General features: G+C 35.7%; 2 protein-coding genes and 1 non-coding gene across 3 annotated transcripts; all 3 read left to right on the forward strand.

The window, feature by feature from the left end:
- The first annotated feature begins 1378 nt into the window (after positions 1-1378).
- On the forward strand, positions 1379-8712 carry LOC117108461 (protein kintoun-like). Its single transcript, XM_033250474.1, has 4 exons — positions 1379-2777; positions 4152-4496; positions 5755-5901; positions 6995-8712. Exons 1-4 carry the CDS (start codon positions 1497-1499, stop codon positions 7937-7939), a joined length of 2718 nt encoding a protein of 905 aa, XP_033106365.1. The 5' UTR covers positions 1379-1496; the 3' UTR covers positions 7940-8712.
- A 5306-nt stretch (positions 8713-14018) lies between these two features.
- On the forward strand, positions 14019-21730 carry LOC117108452 (heat shock protein HSP 90-alpha-like). The gene is made up of 11 exons (XM_033250461.1): positions 14019-14197; positions 14832-15038; positions 15757-15916; positions 16084-16217; positions 16490-16648; positions 17085-17222; positions 17684-17849; positions 18164-18502; positions 18924-19194; positions 19467-19798; positions 20762-21730. Exons 1-11 carry the CDS (start codon positions 14039-14041, stop codon positions 20866-20868), a joined length of 2172 nt encoding a protein of 723 aa, XP_033106352.1. The 5' UTR covers positions 14019-14038; the 3' UTR covers positions 20869-21730.
- A 1259-nt stretch (positions 21731-22989) lies between these two features.
- On the forward strand, positions 22990-23071 carry Trnal-uaa. Its single transcript has one exon. It is a non-coding gene; the product is annotated as a tRNA-Leu (tRNA).
- The last annotated feature ends 206 nt before the right edge of the window (positions 23072-23277 follow it).

The following is a 23277-nucleotide window of genomic DNA, read 5'->3' on the forward strand; positions in this document are numbered from 1 at the left end:
TTTAACTTTCGTGTCTTTATAGTGTTATATTTTATGTTTTATCTCTACAATTTCATTTGTTTATATTACTATCATATGTCTTTGTTTTATGTTGTAAAAGAGGTAAATGGTTGATTGTTTCTAGAAAGAGAAATTGAATAAATAATGACAATGATACTAATTTATCAAACTGATGCTTATTTATTGCTCTGAATAAAGTACTGAATGTAATACTGGTGATTTCTTATGCTGGATGAGTTTTCATCATAACTAGTAATTTACAGACGTGTTACTAGTGGAGGGGAGGTGAAGAAAAAGCAATGTTTTGGGAGGACAAAAATTTAAATTTTACAGATTTCGAGTTACTATAATTTAAAGTTGATAAATAAGCCGAAACTGTCAGAGCCTCTGACGGTTCCATGGACAGCTTTTGAGTGTGGTTCTGGGCTGTTCTTGGTATTGCCCACTTGTGCTCTAGTCTGAGACATTGGTCCTCTGGTCATGAACCTCTCCGACATTTATTGGTCAAATCTTGGCGCTACCACTTGAAATTTGAATACTTCAATAAAGATATACAGCCACTTAAATAAAATAAAGATTCAAGATTCTTTATTTCTGTCCTTTCAAAAATCAGTTAGTACATCACATCGCAAACAAAATGCAGTAGTCAGTATAAATAATAAGTAGCTAGTAGTGGAGAAAATAAATTATAATTAGGCCATAAAACGTATTTGATATTTTGATTAAGCATTCTAATGGAAAGTGGTACAAATGAATTAAGATATCTATTTGTTCTATTGACTTGTGATTTTAATCTTTTACCCGAGGGTAGCCAAGTAAAAGATGCATTTAGTGGGTGGGAACTATCTTTTAAAATACTCTTTGCTTTATCAATAATTTTAATCTCACAGATATCATCTAGTTGTCTATTTTGTTGTAGATTTTTTTCAGCCTGATTTATGATACGCTGTAGTCTGTTATAATCGTGTTTCCTTAAGCTTCCAACAGCGAAAATCTGTAAAAAATATATTCCTGTAGACTGCATTAATTACTACATTAATGATCAAAGTACTGAGTATTAATATTTCTGCCAGAAAATCTGGGCAGAAAATTTAAGAATTTTGATAGTAAAACTTCTGTAAATTATGGAATTTTTTTTTATATAATAATCTGTGACTTAACAAAAGTTGATAACTTATGCGATTATAACCAAGTAACATTTTTTTTAAAGCCTTTTTGGGTACGTCCTTGTGGTTACGAGAACTACTAATCTCTATAATAACTGAAACAGTGATAGCGCCACCTATCGAACAGAACGATTAATTGATTGAATAGTAAACAAATCTTGTACGATTATTTGTGTGGCGTTGTTGACGATAATTGTATTGTCTGCGCATGTGCACTGGATGTGCATAGCGATAAATTCAATAACATCAACCTAGCTAGGCCTAGCGAGTGTATACTTCTTACATTTAAAATATTTCTGCTGCACTGTATCGCCATTATCTCAAAGTAAAATGGATTCGCTAAAAGACATGGACATAACATCTGAGGAGGTAGATAGGTTTCAAAATGCATTGAAGGATGAAAAATTTAGAAAAATGTTTGTTGAATATGCGGAGGAAATCTCAAATCCGGAAAATCGTAAATTGTATGAAGAGGAGATAACCAAAATGGAGGCTGCACGTGGAACTGACGTCCAATTCATTTACCCTGTCCCTGGATTCGTGCTGAAAACAAGCGTAAATGGCGATAAAAAGGCATTTATCAATGTTTGCAAGAATGATAGAATCGAGAAAGCTTCGTCGACCACAACGATTAGGACTAATGCCCAGGGAAAGAAATCCAAAGGTGACCAGTGGTCGATGCCCTACAGTTTGTCTGATGGTAGGGATGACCTCGACAAAGCTGGTGCAGTTTGCAGAGTTTATGATGTTGTTTTTCACCCAGATACGTTTATTTTTGCTGAAAAAGAACCTCGATTAAAACAATTGATGATAGATACATCCATAGATGGAATTGAAACGAACTTTAAAGTAAAATTTGATAAGGCAAACATTAAAGAAATGAAAAAATTAAAATTTAAAGGAACTCCGGTGGCAACTATGTTAAGGACTCAGAATGGGAACAAACCAAAAACTATAGAAGATGGTGTTGCTGCTTTAAACTTAAAATATCCTTATGACGATGATGTCAAAAATAGGTCACCAATAAAAGATCCCAAAGACAATGACAAAATTACTTCAAAGTCAAGCAAACCAAATTATACTGTACCAGAATATACTATAATTCACAGGGGAGAATTTGACATGCAGAATTTCACGAATTCACCTGACTCTATGACCAGCACACGGCCAAAAGAACTTGTAATCAAAATCAAACTACCTCTTTTAGACTCTGCTGCCAATGTTGATTTGGAGGTGCATGAACGACAGTTGGTTATTGAGTGTGTTAAGCCTGTGTCGTATAAACTAGACATAACATTACCTAATCCTGTGAACGATGATCGTGGAACAGCAAAGTTTGACAAGAGCAAAAGATGTTTGGTTGTCACGCTTCCGGTTATAATGCAAGAATTGCCAGCCATGCCATCCTTTGCTCCTGCGACTGCAAATGCAGAACCATTGATCCAAGAGCTGCCAGATCCTGTTGAAGATGAATCGAACGGTGATGTTCACTGGCTCAAAAATATGGAAAATAACACAGATATTCATGACGGAGAGATTGTTGGAAGCAATGAAGTTGAAGGTGGAAAAATGGAAGAACCCATAGTTGTAAATTGTAAAGAGGAGGAAAAGGTACAGCTTGAAGTTGTGGTGGCTCCAGAAATCAGCCAACAGGGGTTCTGACATGTCCGATGGGGGGGGGGGGGGGGGGTCCGTCCGATGGGGGGGGGGGGGTCCCAACCAAGTCAACTGCTGCTTGAAGTAGGCCTAGCTTAAACCAAAACTTATAATTTATTCTATTTCAGTAGAAAACTAACAATTAGTATAATTTTGAACACATTATAAAACAAATTTTCATGCAGGCAGAACTAACAAAAAATACACACAGTAAAATATTTCTCCCTGGTTACCTCATCTCACGTACTAATATCGTACCCTCACGTTCTGATATTGTACCCCTAAATTTCTAATGTCATACCCTGTTAAAACCCCATGATAGAGGGCGCTTTCAATTGCATGACAATAATAAGATTTTTAATAAAAGAATGTAAAGTCCTCGTCGTCTGAATTCTAGGACACAGTTTAACCCGAATCTAATTTTTGCAGAGAATTGAGTACTCAACAAATAATAACAAATCTTTTGCTTGCTTAAATTTGTTGACTTGGAATGATGACAAGGTTAGGTCAAAGTATATCGAAGCCACAGGCCTCGCACAATAGTCATTGGCTATGCACTACTAGTCATGCGTCACAGAAGCTAATTAAACAATAGGTCTACCTCTGTCGATTATATTTACACATATTAAGGAATACATTTGTGGAAATTCAGTACTTGACTCTTCCTGGTGTTGGTTGGAACAGCATTCATGTTTAATCTGTTTAGAGTTATTAGTCCTGCTCTGTCATCCTCACAAGTTTGTATTAATGTTTCTGTATATATTATAACTACAGTCCCTGGTTTTGCAGGGTAGGGCCATAGGGAATATTCCCATTTCCATTAACCTGTGATTCCTCCTGTAATCAGAGTCTGATAATGGATTTTACATATACATATAGTGAAAAAATATTTTATGTAATCTTGTTTTTTTATACTGTATCTCATTCGTTGAGTACAGTATGCCTTATCTTGCTGTTTCCTCTATGTACGGTAAATTATTTCTAAACTCCTAATTCTTATTACCGTTACTGTACTGTGTTTTCTACTAAAAATATATATTGTACATAGCAGTATGTATATATTTGTTACTTGGTTTTAAATTTAAGAATTCTACAATCAATAAAGATACATATATTTTATTTTATAGTGGTATTCACAATTAGTATTTATACTCTAGGCTATGTTTTTTTGGCATTGAGATTTACCTTTTGGTTGCCCTTAGATACAGCACTGGCTACGGTAGCTTCCATCCACCTAATCGTTGATGCAATGTAGACATCCTTAACATATTACCTTTGATTGGTTGTTGTGTAAATGTTGCTAAATAGTTATTATTGTCTCTATTCAAGAATAATGAGGAAGAGGTTACATTGGTGCATCCAACATTTACATTTTCTCAAGACAGTGATTTTGTTCATCTGGTAATTGATGCGTGTGGTGTGCAGCCTGCATCGGTTGTCTACCAACTCCCAGCTCTTCAGGATGCTGTCAGCATCAAGATGATGGACGCAGCCAACCCTGGTGGTCCAGTTCAGTACTCACTATATCTTAAGTTTACCGATGGTTGCACGATAAGCAAAGATGTCTTGGTGGATGTCTCAGCAGAAAATGTAGTAGTAGCGTTGGAGAAGCAGCCAAGCTGCAAAGGACTCTGGGATATGCTGATGGCTGGAATTAACCAGCAATCTTTGCAGGTGTGACTTTTTTTAAAACATTTTAGTTGACCATACATATTTCATAATTTAGGCGAACCCATTATCATCCCGGAAATACCTCTATGGAATTAAAACGATGAGTGAATCTGTTTTAGAGTTACAGTACATTGTCGCGCAAATTAAAAGCTCCTTTATGAAGAGTAGCATGTGTGTCGGTAGAAATGTTTTACGTACCTTAAGGACGCAGGATTAGTCCTGGGTTTGAAAAATTGCGACTAGACTTAGGTACAGAAAATTTGAGTTGCTGTCCCTTGGCCTATGTTGTAAACATACAGTAATGTACCAGCAAATATATGTCATTATGATTCTCGTATGTTGTTGTCATTGTGACCAGCAACTTTCACTCTTTGATAATACAGAATTACCATTACTGAGCACTACTAGTGTTGAATTTGAGTTGATATCCCTTGGCCTATGTTGTAAACATACAGTAATGTACCAGCAAATATATGTCATTCTCGTATGTTATTGTCATTGTGACCAGCAACTTTCACACTTTGATAATACAGAATTACCATTACTGAGCACTACTAGTGTTATATTCTGTGATTTTGAAACTATGCATGAGTGCAAAATAATGCGACTCAAACAGGATTTTTTATTACATGATTTCAGTAATATTCGAATAGTTTCATCTGATTTGCTTATAATGATTGTAGAACTGTTTATTCTAACATATACCACAAAGTCATGTTAACAACAGACGAAAGCTCGCAGTAAGCTTACATCAAATTGTGCTTGGTTTATTATTGATTAAACAGTTCTACTCTACAATGATTTCAGTTATTCCACTTTAATAAAGTTATTTTTCAGATAGATTAAACATTCAAATGTATGTTTTAACATGTATATCATTAAAAAAATTAATATTACATGGGAAAGCAGTGGCCATGAGATGGTGGGTGGGTAGCATATCGTGCTACTCGCTTTGGCTGGGCCCCTTTTTAGCCCACGGACCACTTCTATTTGGTCCAGGCCACTCTCAGCAGACCTGGAGACTAGGGAAACAAAATTTACTCTGTAGAACCCCTATTAAAGGGGCACCTTCAGGGCTGAAAAAGGTGTCCCCTTAAAAGGTTTGTCCCCTGAATATGGGTTGGCCATGGTATCAAAAGATACATTCCCTCTCTTCACAGCCATAGTGGTGTCACTTTGGAGTGTCCCAAAGGAGGGGTTCTGCTGTATTATTTTTGAATAATATTGCATTGTGACATTTAATTTTATTTTCATCTGGCAGGAAAAGATGTTCTTAACTGAAAATAATGTCAAGACAGTGTTTGATGAAGACAGTAACAACAGTGGTGTGTTCGATAACATTGGTGCAAATGATGTAAACTTGAATGTGACTACATTAGATGCGGACAAAATGCATCTGCACATCAGTGTAAGTCTTCCACCATGGTTGTCTTGTTTGTCTTGCACCAATTCACATAATATCGCTCATAAAAGTTGTTCGAGTAGTATTCTTACAGGCCCGTAGGCATGGGGGTGCAGAGGGTGCGGATGCACCCCCCCCCCAAATTCCAAAAGTTCCACTTTTTAAAACCTATGATTTCACAAAATCGTTCCTAATTATCACAAAATGCTATAGCATGCATTGCATTATATATTTGCCAGCTTATCTAACCGTTGATTTTTAATATAAATGTGGTATGAAATTTGTTAGAAATTGATCGTCTCCGGTGATTGCAGATTGATCTATATAAAATGAAGAATGTTATCTGCAGATGTACAGAACATAATAACGTTACTTCTTCAGGTCCCAAAAACACCCAAATTAACGAAAATTTAAATGAAATATTCATGAATTATGTGTTTGAGAAATCTATTATGCAAGACCCTCAAAAGGCTACTTTGTCGATTTTCTCATAAACCCCCTCCAGGCCTCTGCCCCTGGACCACCAAATTTCAAAAAGTCCACTTTTTAAAACCTATTATTTCCAGAAGATTCGCCCCACCCTCGCGGGGATCCCTAGGCAGTCGCCCATTGTAAGGTCCACTTCGGTTGCAAAACGCACCTCCCCATTGAAAATCCTGCCTACGGGCCTGTCTTAATTAGCATAAAGATAAGTTGGTAGGTCACCCAGATTAAGATTAGAGATTCTAGGTTCAAATCACAACGAGGAGAATATTTATATTCTGAAAACCAATGATGGTGGTGATATTGTAAAATGCAGATGAAGTTCTCTTTTTTCCGTTAGATATTTAAATTTGCAACATGATTTGAACCATGCGTGTCTGTCTGCTGAAGGTGTAATCAATCTGTAATATTTATTGCACTCCAATTTCAATACATCAAAATACAATAAATTAAAAAAGCAAACACAAAACATAGAACACAGAATATAAAATGAGAAAGGAATGCAGGGGATAGCTTTGTAAGCCCTGAGTTTTGTTTCCACAGAGGTCCCAAAAATATTTGTAGTTAAAATTTGTGTGAGAAACCAGCAATTCAAATATGTGTAATTTTTTTGCAGTTGGGGAATGATGCAGAATACAGTCTGATGAATGGTGCAGGAGATGGAAGGATAGATGATGGAGAGGATGAGAAGTTGGATGGCACAACGGAATCAAAGATCAATGGTGCTGGTGATTCCAAGATCAGTGGTGCAAAGGATGATAACATCAATGGTGCTGAGGATTCAAAGACCAAGTCTGAGAATGATGTAGCCATTCTTGCAACAGCTTGGCAGAACCTCGACCTTGATGGTTGCAATGACACTACATCGCAGTCATCAACGCCAACTTCACCGTCATCCTTAAAAAGCCTTCTAAGTGGCAACAGGAGACGTTGTCACAAATCTGTTAGCTTCTGTGAAGAGGTCGAGGTTGAAATGCTAGTAAAAAAAGGAAAAGGCAAAAAGGGGCAAGCGCCCAAAGTAAGACGCACTCTGTCCTATGAGAAGATCAAAGATAACTCTTGGAATTCTTTCAGCGATTCTGAGTTTGTGCTTAACTCAAATAATATCAAAGTGAATATCTTGAAACCAAGGGAAACCGGTCAAAACCGGAGAAGGAACAGGAGAACCCTGAAAAATGTTGGGGATAAAAATAGCGATTCAGAGGCAGTAGAATCAAGAATTCAGTCTCCTAGACAGAAGGGAAAAACGAAAAGACAGAAAAGGTCAAGCAAGAGTGGTAAACGGAGTAGTGAGAGTCTTAGCGAAAGATCAGAAACTTCGGAGGAAGAGACTAAAGCGTTTGATGAAAACAAGAGTGAACGATTGGAAACCTCCGATGATGAGGTGATTCTAAAAGAAGACAATAAGGAACATCAACAGTTAAATAACAACAATGTGGAGATGAAATCAGGTGAAATCATTGCAGTTGACGATGATGCGGACAAACCGCTTGAACTCCAAGACCATCGAACTGCCAGTGCTGTCAGTTTTTCAAATATTGTTATCCATGAATTGGATTAGAATGATCACAAAGAATCACTGATTCACAGTGTTCAGTACTTGCACTACTCATGAATAAACATGAGGTTATTGCTATGATCTCATGTTTATTTATAAGCAGGAATGTTACATTTTTCTTCAAGGAACCCTCCCCTTCTCTTAAGATGTTATGGAGCAGAATTGGTGTTTAATAGTTCCAATGTTTTAACCAAACGCTAACATTTCATGATCATTTTTTTCACATCCATTGTCTAAGCAATTTCCGTTAGAACTACCATCAGCCAAGCTGTAGGGGAAAAGGATGATATGATACACAAGCATTCCCCCTTATATATATATGCCACTGGGTATAGTAATCCATCTTTTCTTTGTAGACTTTGTACCAAGTTCAATGTTTTGTTTTAAGTATAATATGCACCACTTCATGAAATATGAAAATTATATTAATTTGAATTCAATTCATTTTGTTATGCTGTATACAGTAATGTAATTTTTACTTGTATTGTATTATTTCAATTGGTAAATTCAGTCAGTGAATTTGTTTCATTGAGTCAAGTAAAATTATAATTTCTACTCTGTAGTATTATTTCTATTGGAAAATTCTATGTAGGAATTTATTATGTATATATATATATATTGTTCAGAAATATAAATTGATTTTGTTGTGGGTTGATGAATTCTAATATTTGTACTGCAATTCGAAAAGCAGATAAGTCATTACAGTATATTGAGAAGCCAGTTACAGTTTTTATGCACCTTCTTCTATTGACTGTTAATAAATTCTTGTAAAACTATTTTTATATGGAGAAATTTATATGTTATACAATCAACTTTACGTTGTGATACGCAAGTTATCAAATTTAAAAAAATGATATTTTTGGTTTCTGTGAACCAAATGTAATCTCTTCCATCTTAGGTATAGGATAGGAATATTTCGGTGTGACTCACACCAAGAATAACCCATTAAGTCCGAAGACTTGGTTCCAGTGGGGTCCCTTCTGGTGGTGAATTGGGCAGTACACCAAGAGACAATCCCCTACTTTTTTTTCTGAAAAGTGTACTGTGTTCTTTAACGTGCACATTGGCCATATTGCACACGGGACCAACTGCTTAAACGTCTCATCGGAAAGACGGTGGGCAATCGTACAGTAGTTTGTATTCCATTTTGTCATAACCACTAGACCACTGAACGTACACTTAGTGAATAGTGTTTAATCCGATCTCAGTGGTCTAGTGGTTTTGTCACCAGGCTAGTTATCTGGAGTTGGTAGGTTCAATTCCCTCCAGAATCACTTGCAAAAAATCACACCTATAATATTTTCACAACACACATCAAACGTATAAATGTATAATAGTATACAGTAGTAAGGAACAACTGAAATTACTGCATATTTATAATAACAGCAATCCAAATATTGTTAAAAGCCAAAGTAATTGAAGACTCTTCCCCACTTTCCTTAAAACCATTTTTTCCTTCTAACCCTTTGTTTCTAAAGAATGTCAGAACAGATTTTAAATCCAGGCTCCAGTGGGGGAGGGGGGGGGGAATTTATATGTTGTACAACTGATTTTTCTAATGCTTTGTCTACGCTATCAAATTTCATCAAAAATTGTTGTTGTAAAATTTGATGGAACATAGAGTTGGACACGTTCAACTTTTTATGATACAGTACAATTTGATGATATGTGATATGACGTTATTGTACCCATATATGGGCACATCACATTTTTTTTGTCACATAACATTTGATATTGTAGACAAAGCTTAAGACACAAAATGTGTGTTTGACAAAAAATATGATAGATTTTTTAATACTGTATTTAGAATCAAGAATATTCTACCAGTTTTTTAAATATTCAGAAATCTGTATCTCATTAAGCGTTTTTGTCAAACACCCTTTTTGTTTTCGTTTGTATTGGGTCAATACACACCTAACATCTTTACAGACAAGAAGTTATTCACTGTACAGAAGTTACTAATATACGCGCTACATTTTTACTACTTTCATACCTTGGAAATATGGTTCTATGATATATCTTGATACAGTTTACAAGTTGTATAATTATATTTTAGCAATCGAGGAAATTTTGTAGAAATGTTTTCTTGAATTTAAGATAATTCTGTTTTAAGCACTGTCATTTGATGAATTTGCTGAACCCAAATGAAAATTAAAGTGAATTGAAGTGTTCAGAAAAAAAAGCTGTACATGTAATGTGTTTTTAATTTTATATTGTGTTGTTACATGTTGGTTACTATCATTCTGCAAATGATAGAGTTCGTACACTCATGCAAATGGTGGCGGCAGGATTTGCCCGAAGGTAGTCATGGGAATGTCCCCAAACGAGCGTGGTCAGGCTTGCTCGGATCTCTTCAGAGTGCGTCTAAGGACACCCTCCACCCCATCTCACCCCTTTGTAAACTATGACAATTTAGTAATACTGTATTTAAAAACTGGGCGGAAAGAGGCGTAACCCATTTATTAAAATTATATTTTATATACTACCTCATTGGTTAAATTAGTAATAATATTAAGGCCCTCTAATGTGACATTTAATGGCAGTTTAACACGAAGATACAGTGTAGGCCTACGATATGAATAGGTTCCTTCATAGTTTTTACACTTAGAAAAAAGAAAAATCTACCTGAAATTTAAGAAATATAATTTATGTCCAAATATTATTGCACATTATATCGCAAAATATGTACTTACTTACATACATTATAAATACATTAAAAAATAATTTAGGCTGCACAGAGTAGGCATAGCCTATGTTAAACAAGAATGTCGTTAAAACATACACTTATTTAAAAAACAGGCTTATTTATACCGTAAAACCTCCAATTAAGGGTTTTACGGTATTATATAATTTTATATATAAAAAATAGGTTCCCAGTGAGAGGGTGTCAGAGGCCTCCGAAAGTTTTCAGAAGGTAGTATGGTGTGCCTCCTCTGCTCTCAAGAGGGCGGTAGACACAAATACCTGACCAACACGCAATGAGCTACAGGTAATTATTTTACAATTGCAAATTTATTTTAATTTTGTCGTGTTGCGGTGTAGTGAACAACTTTCATTTCATAATGTTACTTAACTTTGTGAATTTTCATATTGTGTATTTGGTGTATTGGTTTTAGTACGCACCGTCTATGAGATTTTGCCATCCGATATAATGGCGATTGTGTTAAAATCACTGAACAACGAGAGCGCTGATACCGGTAATTGATATTGAATGAAGTCCTCGAAAGTAAAATTTTTTGATAACCCAGTATACACAGCTAAATGAAACGTTACCGGTTTCATTATTGAAAACGGTATGTAGAGGTACCGTAGGCTTGCTTAGGACTGGATATTTAGGTAGCAGTAGGCCTACTTGTGCTCGTGAATAAACCATGAATTTCAATTTAATTATCTCTTTTCAGAAGTCAAAATACAACCTCTTTATTTAGGACACGTTGAAATTTATATTAGTTAGGTTTTTCCATTGTTATCAACCTATCTGCAATAAGCCAGATAAAAAAATAGTCATTCATTCGACGTTACTAGAACTACATTACTTGTATAACAAAAAATATAATATTTTAATTTTGTATCCGATTATATATTAACTTTATATAGGTCTATATTATATATATATAATTTATATGTATATATAATATATATGATAGTATAATACTCCAAGTATCTAAATGCACGTCATCGTGTCGGGATTCAATATTTCGATATTAATTATGTCTTCATCAGGAATCCTGATTATACTATCATACCTGAAATCAAGCAGTGGACCGTGATAGTCTTGTGTACGGTCTCGTTTCATTGTTTCAATATGTTGTTTTTTGGTTGTTTTTTTGGTAACAGTACTTACTTGGCGTAAAATTATGAGTTGTTCAATGTTAAAATGCTAGCCTAGTTAGCCTGAGTATCCGTTACCACCCAGGCTGAGTCTGTACTGTTTGTTGGTGTAAGATCTAGGCCTAGCCTAACTAGAAAAATTGAATGAAACAGGTATTTTGTTTGTAGATCGTAGCACAGTCACAAAAATAAGAAACTTGTGAAAATCTTCATATTAGAGAAATTAAGCAATCCTATTTTCTTCCTGCTGGTTCATGAATTTCTGGAATATTCTGTGTTGCAATTCACTTCCTAGTTAAAGATAAGGCGAGACTTTTGTCATACCTTGTTTCAAAAACTTATTTTTTTAAAGATCGTTAGAGGAGGGCAGAAAAAAAATAAAGATATAATTTGTGTTCTTCATGTAGCAAAGAGTTTGCCAAAAACATCCTGATGGAGAAGAAAACAAAATTGTATTGGTAACCATGCAGTAATAATGGGATGGTTAAATCCTAGAAAGTTGTGTAATTAGGAAGAAATTATTTATGGAAATTCAAGGCAGCGATGGGTGTAATAATAATAATAACTTCATTTAATAAAGCGCAAAACAATATCCATTAAAAATGTTCATCGGCGCTGTACAGAATTTAAAAATATTCATAGACCAACATACACTTTAAACATATAGGAAATATACATTAAAAGCTAATAGAAATGTTTGAAACCAATTATAATCATCACAATACCATTTAACACATCAAAAATCTACATTGAAATTTTTAAAAAACGCGACATGAAATAGAACGGTGAAACACTGAATTTTTTGTATTTTGTAATGAAAAAGACAAGTCTACCAAACCATCAAAATTTACATCAAAAGGTTAAAAATGCCGAAAAAAAACTACAGTACATATGTGTCTTGGAGATTTAAAATATAGAGCAATTAAAATGCAAGGATATACAGTACATCATGTGTCTTAAATTTAAAATAAAGAGCTTTTAAAATGCAAGAATATACAGTTGTACATCAAGTTTCATGAAGCTGAACTACAAGTTGAATATATACCTGACCTGCAGAAAGTTAAACATTAAATTTAAATAAATGTGTTTTCAAATGAGACTTGAAAACATCAATGGTAGAACAAGATCTAATATAAAGGGTTAAAGTGTTGATAAGCCGAGGACCAATATTCTCAAAAGCACGGTCTTTAAATGCTACTTTAGAATTTTTACCATCCAATCGCAGTACTTTAACAGATTTCACCTTTGCCAAAAACTGAAATCCCGATCGAAGGTTTTTCCGTATACGGCTAATACTTTTAAGATAAGAGTAGGACGACCTGCAAATATTGGAAATGTGATTTGTCATAGAAAGCTTTGAATCAATCACAACCCCAAGGTTTTGAGCACAAGACGATATCTAAAGAAATATAATAAGAAAGAAAAACTTATGTTCTTTCTGGAATCTTGGGGAGCTCACTTGGTAACCAACCGAACAGGGGGTGCCGCAGCCACTTCAAGACATGAGACACGCTATCAATTTTAGTAAAAATCCTTATGGACTTGAACTACCATTTACCAAAATCGCATTGCCCTAAAAGACGACCGGAAAAAGGCCACTCAGTAGTGCCAGAGAAGGCCAATTTCACCCCGGTTATTTCCCACACTTGCGCTACAAAGTCCTCGCAAGTATACCCCATAAATGCTGCAACCCCCCACCCCATATTTCCCACACTTGTGCTACCAAGTCCTCAAAAATATACCTGTAAATGTGGCACCTCCCAAGTATAGAAATATTTAAGTGACCCCCCCCCCCAATAATTCCCACACTTGTGCTACCAAGTCCTCAAAAATATACCCTGTAAAGGCTGCACCCACCCCATAAAGGGACACCTTCAGGACCAAAAATAGTTAAGTGACCCCCCCCCCAATAATTCCCACACTTGTGCTACCAAGTCCTCAAAAATATACCCTGTAAAGGCTGCACCCACCCCATAAAGGGACACCTTCAGGACCAAAAATAGTGTCTGCTTAATAGGGATGTCCCCAGAATAGGGGTTGGCCATAGACTTTCCAATTTTCCGTAGCCGAATAGTGGTGGAGTGTACAAAAGCAGGCGTTCTATGTTTCTAGTAAGTGGGAGCACAACTAGGCGGGGCCATTTTGGTTAAGAACGAAAAGAAGTTATGACAATTTGGATATTCGATAAACTTAAGGTTTTTTTTTTAATCTAGTATTTTTTTGGTTTTGACTAAAGCACATCATTAAATTTGTATTCTTTTAAAATTATAGATGGCTGAAACTGAAAATGTACAACCAATGGAAGAAGATGCTGAAGTAGAAACATTCGCATTCCAAGCGGAGATTGCTCAGCTTATGAGCCTCATCATCAACACATTCTACTCCAACAAAGAAATCTTCTTGAGAGAACTCATCTCCAACTCCTCTGATGTAAGTAGAAACTGGTGATGGTAGTTAAAAATATATTAAATGTTATATACTGTAGGATAAATGAAGGCTCAATTTAGCAAATTTTATACAAATTTTGTCATAGATAAGCTTATTAAAGTGTTTACATTTTGAAAGTATTGAATTTGAATAATTTATGAATGTTTCTTTTTTTTTTTTTTAACTCCCATTAGTGATTCATTTCCGGGAAAATTGTCATTTATGACAAGTGGCATATCCTGCCATTGGTGGAGCATTTCTTTATAAAAAGACGCCCAAAACTAAACTGCGCTAAAAATATATTAACCCATTTCCCCAGCTAGCACCCAACTTTCACATTGTCTCGAATGAATTTAAATAATTTATAATTTTTTTTTTCACTCCCATTAGTGATTCATTTCCGGGAAAATTATCATTTATGAATGGTGGCATATCCTGCTGTAGTGGAGCATTTCTGTAGAACAAGACGCCCAAAACTAAATTGCGTGAAAAAAAATATGTATTAACCGATTTCCCCAGCTAGCACCTAATTTTCACATTGTCCCCTTCCCATTTTCATTAATGAAAAGCTTTCAGGGATACGTGAGGGCAACAAAAAATATCAATGGCATTATTAATACCCATTTTTGTGTTTTAGGCCCTCGACAAGATCCGATATGAAAGTCTCACCGACCCGAGCAAGCTGGACAGCGAGAAGTCCCTGAACATCCGCATTGTCCCCAACAAGGAGGAGAAGACCCTGACCCTGACAGACACTGGCATTGGCATGACCAAGGCAGATCTTATCAACAACTTGGGAACAATTGCAAAGAGTGGCACAAAGGCATTCATGGAGGCTCTTCAGGTATTTATCATAAATTCTTCCATTTTCAACATGGGCCTGGGGAAACGAGATGCTGTGAGATACATCTCATTAAGATGTTGTTTTACATAAAAGGGTTCTTCATTACAGGGTATTTGAAGATAAGTGCCAGCAGGCCTTGCTCTAACTTTTATTTGTAACTAGTCCACGGGGCTAATTGCCTAGATTTCACTTGGCCCCACAAACTTGCTAGCCCACTATATTTTCTTAAGCTGTTGTGAATGAAGAAATAGCTTGTTAATTTTTCATCAGACCAACATGAGGATGTAAATGAGCTAGCCCTGAACAATTGAGTATTGTCAAAAAGTGCTACAGTGTTGCATCACGATACCACTTTTTGCATTGCTACCGTTGCAAAAAGCTTTCAGCGGGAATCCATTTTCCTCACTGACAAACCATTGATTCCAATTTCTAACATGATTATTAAGATGTTGTATCTTACTTTTTCTTTGTGAATTTTAATTGATGATTAAATATGTGTTCGATAACTAATATAATGCGAGTCATTCATGTGTAATGAACGGTAACCAACGTCCGTTGACAACAGAGAGCGCCATCTGGCATCGTGATGACACAACTGTGGTACAATTACGTTGTTGGCAAAATGTTTAACAATATATTTTCGATTAAACATTGTTCCCATCTTTCAGCTTTAACTAGAATTTAGTAACATTTAGTTTTTGTGAATTGCATTTAACAGGCAGGTGCTGATATCTCTATGATTGGTCAATTTGGTGTTGGTTTCTACTCAGCTTATCTGGTAGCTGACAAAGTGGTCGTCACGTCCAAGCACAACGACGACGAGTGCTACACGTGGGAGTCATCAGCAGGTGGTTCATTCACCATCAGAACATGCTCAGGTGAGATGCAATAAATTCTGGCATTCAGTTCTATTGGAGTCTTGGAAAAATCATTCTGTAGCACATGAATTACCTTTGGTGTATACATAATTCTAGATTGATATTTATCAAGACTTTAATTGCGTGGTTTCGCCTATGAACTATTGTTTTGGTTTATTTTTCAATAGACGATACCATTAAACGAGGAACACAGATTGTTCTGCATTTCAAAGAAGACCAGGCTGATTATCTAGAGGAAAAGAGAATCAAAGAAATCGTGAAGAAACACAGTCAGTTCATTGGATACCCAATCATTCTTGTTGTGAGTTTTTTCAATCATGTTTATAATTATTTTTTAATAATAAAAGATAGTAGGAATGACCTTACTCAAATACACGGTTCTTTTAAAACCACCGAACCATTAAACATACTGGGTGCTAGTATAGTCTACGGTTGATAAATATGCAACTATGGCCTTCAGTGTTGGACATTGATGTGGTACATACACTTTGAAGTAAACTTTCTGAATAAAAAAAAAAATGTAATTAAGTGGCTAACATCAAAAGTGTGCTAAACTTTAAATGATATTTGCAGTGTTCAAAGCAACGAGACAAGGAAGTCAGTGATGATGAAGAGGAAGAGGAGGAAGAAAAGAAGGATGAAGAGGAGGACCCAGACAAGCCAAAGATTGAAGATCTGGATGAGGATGAAGAAGCAGAGAAAAAGAAAGAAAAGAAAAAGAAGACAATTAAAGTAAGTGCTAAATCCACCGTTTAAAAATTACCAGTTCAAGATTATACCATAGTACAATATGTCCATAATCTTCCCCTTGCTACACAATCAATTTCGCTTTAATAGGGGTTTCAGGCTTGCCTCAACTGTTCTTTCATAGTTAACAATCCTAAGATGTTCACCATTTCATCTGCCTGTTTATAGAGGGGCTTAAAAGTTGCTTTCTTGTTTTATTATGGTGGGTTTTTTTCATTTAAATATTTTCTTCCCCTTGTTTGTCATCTTTTTATATTTTCAGCTACTCTATTGAGGTGCAATATAGACAACCTAATATGCTATATAATATGTCATTTAATGGCACTGGTATCTGCTGCAAAACCAGTTGCAAATCTGTTGCAATATTACATATTCTCATTTGTGATGAAATTTTTACTGACGTGAAATTTATATTTTGCAGGAAAACTATCTAGAAGATGAAGAACTGAACAAAACTAAACCACTGTGGACACGTAACCCAGATGACATCAGCACAGAGGAGTATGGTGAATTTTACAAGAGTCTGACAAATGACTGGGAAGACCACCTCGCTGTTAAGGTATGTTCTACATGAGGCCCACTTGTAACTGCCCAATGTAAATGGCTGGTCACTAGAATACAGTGATTGTACTAAATCGATTATTAGCAATCAAGTTTCTCGGATAAGGTAGTATAATACATACTCCGAGTATCGAAATGCACGCCATCGTGTTGGGATTCAATATTTGGACATATGTCATCATCAGTTTCTGGTGTTAGAAAAGCCTTCATGGTTAAGGACTAAAAAGGGGTAGGCCCAGTATACACTATTGGCTCACGCACTTTAAAGAACACCTACATCATTCAAGACATGTAGGGTATACCTTGGCGTACTGGTTCAGGCGGCACTTGTGGTTGACCACGAGATTTACCTATTCAGGTTTACCGGGTAGCAGACGAAAAGTGTCTTGTAAACTTATTAACCCAATACCTCTATAAAAAAAAAACCTAAATCGTTCAACATTTAAAATCTCTTTTCAGCATTTCTCTGTTGAGGGACAACTAGAATTCCGAGCACTCCTGTTTGTGCCAAAGAGGGCGCCATTTGATTTATTTGAGAACAAGAAAAAGAAAAACAACATTAAACTGTATGTCCGACGTGTATTTATCATGGACAACTGCGAAGAAATAATGCCAGAGTACCTTAGTAAGTTGCCCTTGCAATTTCTAACACTGCTTGAAAAATTGATTTAAATTTGATAGTGTTCATTAAAACAGTTTCCTCTGTATAAATTGTAGAATTAAAAAAAGAAATATTGTAATTATTTAAAAGAAGTATTTGGCTGTACTCTAAACTTGCGTTGTATTTCATGTTTCATCCGCATGCAATTTAAACATCCTGAGGTTCCGTCCAGTTACTGGAATTCGTGTAGTGTATCAAGACACTGCTGACTGACAATCGTGAGCTTCTCAGGTGAACAAAATTGAATGTTTATTTTTAAATGCTTTTGTTTCTCACAGACTTCGTAAAGGGTGTGGTCGACTCAGAAGATTTGCCACTGAACATCTCCCGTGAAATGCTGCAACAGAGCAAAATTCTCAAGGTCATTAGGAAGAACATTGTTAAGAAATGCATGGAGCTCTTTAACGACATCGCCGATGACAAAGACAACTACAAGAAATTCTACGAGCAGTTCAGCAAGAACTTAAAGCTTGGCATCCACGAGGACTCAACCAACCGTGCCAAGCTGGCAGAGCATCTCCGCTACTTTACCTCGCACTCTGGCGATGAGATGTCCGGTCTAAAGGACTATGTATCCAGGATGAAAGAAAACCAGACACAAATCTACTATATCACAGGTAATAATAATGGTGTCTGTATACACGGCAATAGAATCAATGAATTTCTGTACAATACATGCACAAGAACCGTTGCCATAATTATTGAGTGGAGTTGAATACAGTTTCCACATTTAGTGGAGTTGAATAGCTTGGTGGTTAAGATGCTGGTTCTCCAATCCCAGGGTCTTGGGTTCAGTACCTTGTCAAGGTGACAAAATTCTTGTCTCGCGATGAAAAACAACTCATAATGTAGTTTGTGTAGAGCATTTTGCATTTGTCTTGTGAAGGGATATGCCACTTTGAAAAGTGATTTATGTTTTTGCTGTTTGGCATATGCTTGGTTGTGGGCCTAAAACAATTAAAAAATAAATTAAATATTGTTCTACTCCTGAACGGCAAGCCATGTGTTAACTATATAAAATGTTTGTTGTTATTACAGGTGAATCAAAGGATCAAGTGAACAACTCCGCGTTTGTTGAAAGGGTCAAGAAGCGAGGATTTGAAGTAATCTACATGACCGAGCCCATTGATGAGTATTGCGTCCAGCAGTTGAAGGAGTACGACGGCAAGACTTTAGTCTCTGTCACAAAGGAAGGTTTGGAACTTCCAGAGGACGAGGAACAGAAGAAGAAGCGAGAGGAACAGAAGTCCAAGTTTGAGAACTTGTGCACAGTGATGAAAGAAATTCTGGACAAAAAAGTAGAGAAGGTAAATAGGAAAACTTTGTATTCTGCTATTCAGGACATTACAATTGAGTAATGCATATATATATAAGGAATATAACAACCACCTCTGTTGGGAATTGTGATCAGGATAAATGTTGGTGGTCAGGATAATGACCTGTGACATACAGACTATTACCTTAATTTGTTGCTCAAGTATGGGTACATTAAAAAGTTGACACACGAGTATGCAACAAACTTTACTTAAATATAGTGCATTACTAAAGTTGCTAATTGTGAATATTGAATCTCTCCCACCCTGTAGTTTCTAACAGACTGGTAACATCACCGTGTTGTATTGTAACAAGCCAGTATGGATGGACAGCTAACATGGAGAGGATCATGAAAGCCCAGGCTCTCAGGGATAGCAGTACGATGGGCTACATGGCCGCCAAGAAGCACCTTGAGATCAACCCAGACCACACCGTCATGGAGACTCTCCGACAGAAGGCGGATGCCGACAAAAACGACAAATCAGTCAAAGATCTAGTAATGCTGCTGTTTGAAACATCCTTGCTGTCATCTGGTTTCTCATTGGATGATCCACATGTGCATGCTGCCCGTATCCACAGAATGATCAAGCTTGGTCTTGGTAAGTTGCAATTCATTTTGACCTTGCTTTTGCTGCGCACAGTAATTTTATTGGCCCAAAATCGAAATCTATACTGGATGATAACTGTACTTCAATTGTATTAGAAATTTATGTATAGTAAAGTATAATACATACTCCAAGTATTGAAATACACGCCATCGTGTTGGGATTCAATATTTCGACATTAATTATGTCATCATCAGGAATGAAAAAATTATTCATATTAGCAAGCTTATATGCACTAGTACCAAAAGTGTTTAACCTGTCTCTTATACACATCTAGATGTGTATAAGAGACAGACATAACACAAAAGATCAAAGCACTCTTACTCTAATGATCAAAGCTACCTACAAAAACAAAGAAAGCTCTTTTGAAGCTCTGAGCCCATTGTTAAGCAAAGGGTGTAGTCTACGTATAGCGAACGCTTCTTTAAATAATAGGATAGACCAGTTTCGGGAGCTGTCAATAATGTTAGTACTAGAAAATATTAAACCTAATTTATTACTTACATTACATTGTAATTCTAGAGGTAATGTTTTGATTGGTTAAACACTTTTGGTACTAGTGCATATAAGCTTGCTAATATGAATAATTTTTTCATTCCTGATGATGACATAATTAATGTCGAAATATTGAATCCCAACACGATGGCGTGTATTTCAATACTTGAAATATGTATTATACTTTCTTATCTGAGATTAATCAGTGGACCTTTCGGTTTTATGTATAGTGTTATTGTAATTAATATATTAATACAATACCGTATTTATTTGAATAAATGCGCCCCTCTAGAACCTCAATTGGAATAAACGCCCCCTCAAAAATCCTCTTCAACAATAGATGCCCAGGGGCATTTATTCGAATAGACATAGTAATATATTTATAATTTAAATGTTATAATAGTAATATCATTTTAAACAATTAAATGTAATATAACAATTAATTTATACTTTTTGCAACAGGAATTGATGATGATGGTACCACAGAAGAAGCAACTGCAGATGAGGATTTGCCACCACTTGAAGGGGACGATGAAGAGGATTCCTCGCGCATGGAGGAGGTCGATTAAATGCATAATAGTTGTCTGTTACGTTTGATAGCTCTTGTAATAATATGTCAATTATTACAAATATCGAATGTGCACACAACAATTACACAACAAAAAAAGTCAATCTGTTGAAGAAGATTCCTCATGCATGGAGGAGGTCGATTAAGTGCATAATAGTTATCTGTTACGTTTGGTTGCTCTTGTATTAATACGTCAATTATTACAAAGATATCGAATGTGCACACAACAATTACACTACAAAAAAAGTCATTAAGTTATCAAATAACATACAACTCAGTTCATCACCGAATGACAAAATTTGTTGTGTAAACATGGTTTATAATTTTTATTCAGAGTAAATTTTTTTTTGGTTATGACCAAATCGTTTATACTTGTTATACTGTTCTGTTTAATACTGTTGATCATGTGATCTATATAACGGTGCTGGTTTAATTTCATGTATGCAAGTGATTTACCGTTTCCAGCATAACATCAGATTAAGTTCAATCATCGTGTTAATTTGGAAAAATTAAAAAATCTTTCGACGTGTTGTACAGCTTTTCTGGTTACTTATAGCCGAGAGCATTTCAAGGCATAGTGAAGATGCATGTGACATAGTCTATACCCCTTTTGTTGTACTACATATTCCTGATGACAATTAAAATATTTAAATATAAGCCCACCCCCTCACAGATATGTGACGTGTGGTCTTTAAGAAATACAACAGTGTCTGTATAGTTAGTACTGTATTGCTTTATGTTGTAATGTCTTGATATATGCCATAAACCTTAACATTTTGTACATTGATGTCTAAAAAAAAAACTACCGGTAGTTGTATGGAAATATTCATTCTGAAAAAATAAAAAAAACCAACATTGCAATATATCAGATGTCTTTTTAATTTATTTTTTAACCCAAACTGTGTGCCGCACCTTAACGCATTGGTCTTTGGTTCGAGTGTAATTAATTTCTGGGGGTATATATCGTTAGGTGGCAACGATAAGATCATTAATATTTAGTCCTACCACTGGCCAGATTTATCAAACTAGAAATTGGCTTAAATTTGTCTCAAGTCCATTTTTTTGCTTAAGTCAAATTTATCCATATTGCTTAGCTTAAAAATTGTTTAAAATTAGAAAGTCGATTGTATATTCGCGCCATTTTGGACCATTTTTAAGCTAAGATTGGTTAATAAATCAGCTTAAGATATATCTAAGGGACATCTTAACTTTTTTGACTTAAGACATTTGCTGAGATTGATAAATCCTGGGCCAGGTACATTCACTAGTGTATCTGCCACTGGAAATATAGAATGCACTCTTTGTGTTTCAATTGGACCAATATTTGTTCTTTTCTTCATCTATTAAAAAAAAAATACTTGGTATGTACATTACAGGCAAAACATTGGTACAGTATTTAGATTGAGAGCGATATGAACCAAATGAATGTACATAGTAGGCACAACCGCAGTGATGGCTTCTACAGAATCTTAAAATTTCCAGTGGGGGAAGGGGATTCAGGGACTCTAACGAGTCCAGGAGCTATTTTCAATCTTAGAAATGTTTTTCGATTCGTGAGGAATTGTTTGTACTGCCACTGACGAACAAGAAAACCAAATTTATTGACCACTGGTTTAATAAATACTGTAGTACACTATACAGCACAACATTGCACCTTCACTTGAATTTAGATTGTTCTCTTTCAGTTCCATTGTTAGAATCCAGAGGCTTAATTTTTATTTGCGTTATTTTAGATGTTGCTGTAAATTGTTATTGTTAGCTGTGATGGCCAAGTTTAAGGCTTGAGTCCAGTGAGATCTTCCAATACATACACAATCCAACTCAAGATTTGTGTACACACTGATACTAAAGTTTTGTCCACACTCATATTTTATGACAAATATGTATGTGCCCATATATGGACATGATCCATGTTGCACCCTAATATTATTGGCATACCAAATGTCACACCAAATTTGATTGTGTGGCAAAGCTTTAATCGCACTCTCTAGGACATTCCATTTTACCACCTCCAAGGATCATCACTGTCAGTTAGCAAGATATACAAAAACTAGTCCTGGCACCACCACTGGATAATGTTGGAATCCGAAATGGAGAATACGATTTTTTATCTTGGTATTTAGCTGTGGTGGCCGAGTGGTTAAGGCGTTGGACTTAAAATCCAATGGGATTTTCCCGCGCGGGTTCGAATCCTGCTCACAGCGACTATGATTTTCGTATCTTCATTTTCTGGAGCGCAAGTTGTACTTCGTTTTTGTTTTGCTGTAAAACGGATTTGACAAATGTACATTTACATTCTATTATGAAAGTATAGTACTTTTAGCTGTCATGGCTGAGTGAAAGTGTCTTGATTTCTGATGCAGGTAAGATAACAATTTATATACAGTAATTCAATAAACAAGTTTAACTA

This window comes from Anneissia japonica, unplaced genomic scaffold (assembly GCF_011630105.1).
Source record: "Anneissia japonica isolate Jap-2015-1 unplaced genomic scaffold, ASM1163010v1 scaffold3940_len624931_cov186, whole genome shotgun sequence".
In the NCBI taxonomy this organism is placed as follows: domain Eukaryota; kingdom Metazoa; phylum Echinodermata; class Crinoidea; order Comatulida; family Comatulidae; genus Anneissia; species Anneissia japonica.

Bases quoted from the DNA above. Each gene is read 5' to 3' on its own strand.
- LOC117108461 (XM_033250474.1), top strand. From the start codon at position 1,497: ATGGATTCGCTAAAAGACATGGACATAACATCTGAGGAGGTAGATAGG. The intron at 2,778-4,151 runs GTACAGCTTGAA...TCTCTATTCAAG, and splicing joins ATTGTAAAGAGGAGGAAAAG to AATAATGAGGAAGAGGTTAC. The intron at 4,497-5,754 runs GTGTGACTTTTT...TTCATCTGGCAG, and splicing joins TTAACCAGCAATCTTTGCAG to GAAAAGATGTTCTTAACTGA.
- LOC117108452 (XM_033250461.1), top strand. From the start codon at position 14,039: ATGGCTGAAACTGAAAATGTACAACCAATGGAAGAAGATGCTGAAGTA. The intron at 14,198-14,831 runs GTAAGTAGAAAC...TTTGTGTTTTAG, and splicing joins TCATCTCCAACTCCTCTGAT to GCCCTCGACAAGATCCGATA. The intron at 15,917-16,083 runs GTGAGATGCAAT...ATTTTTCAATAG, and splicing joins CACCATCAGAACATGCTCAG to ACGATACCATTAAACGAGGA.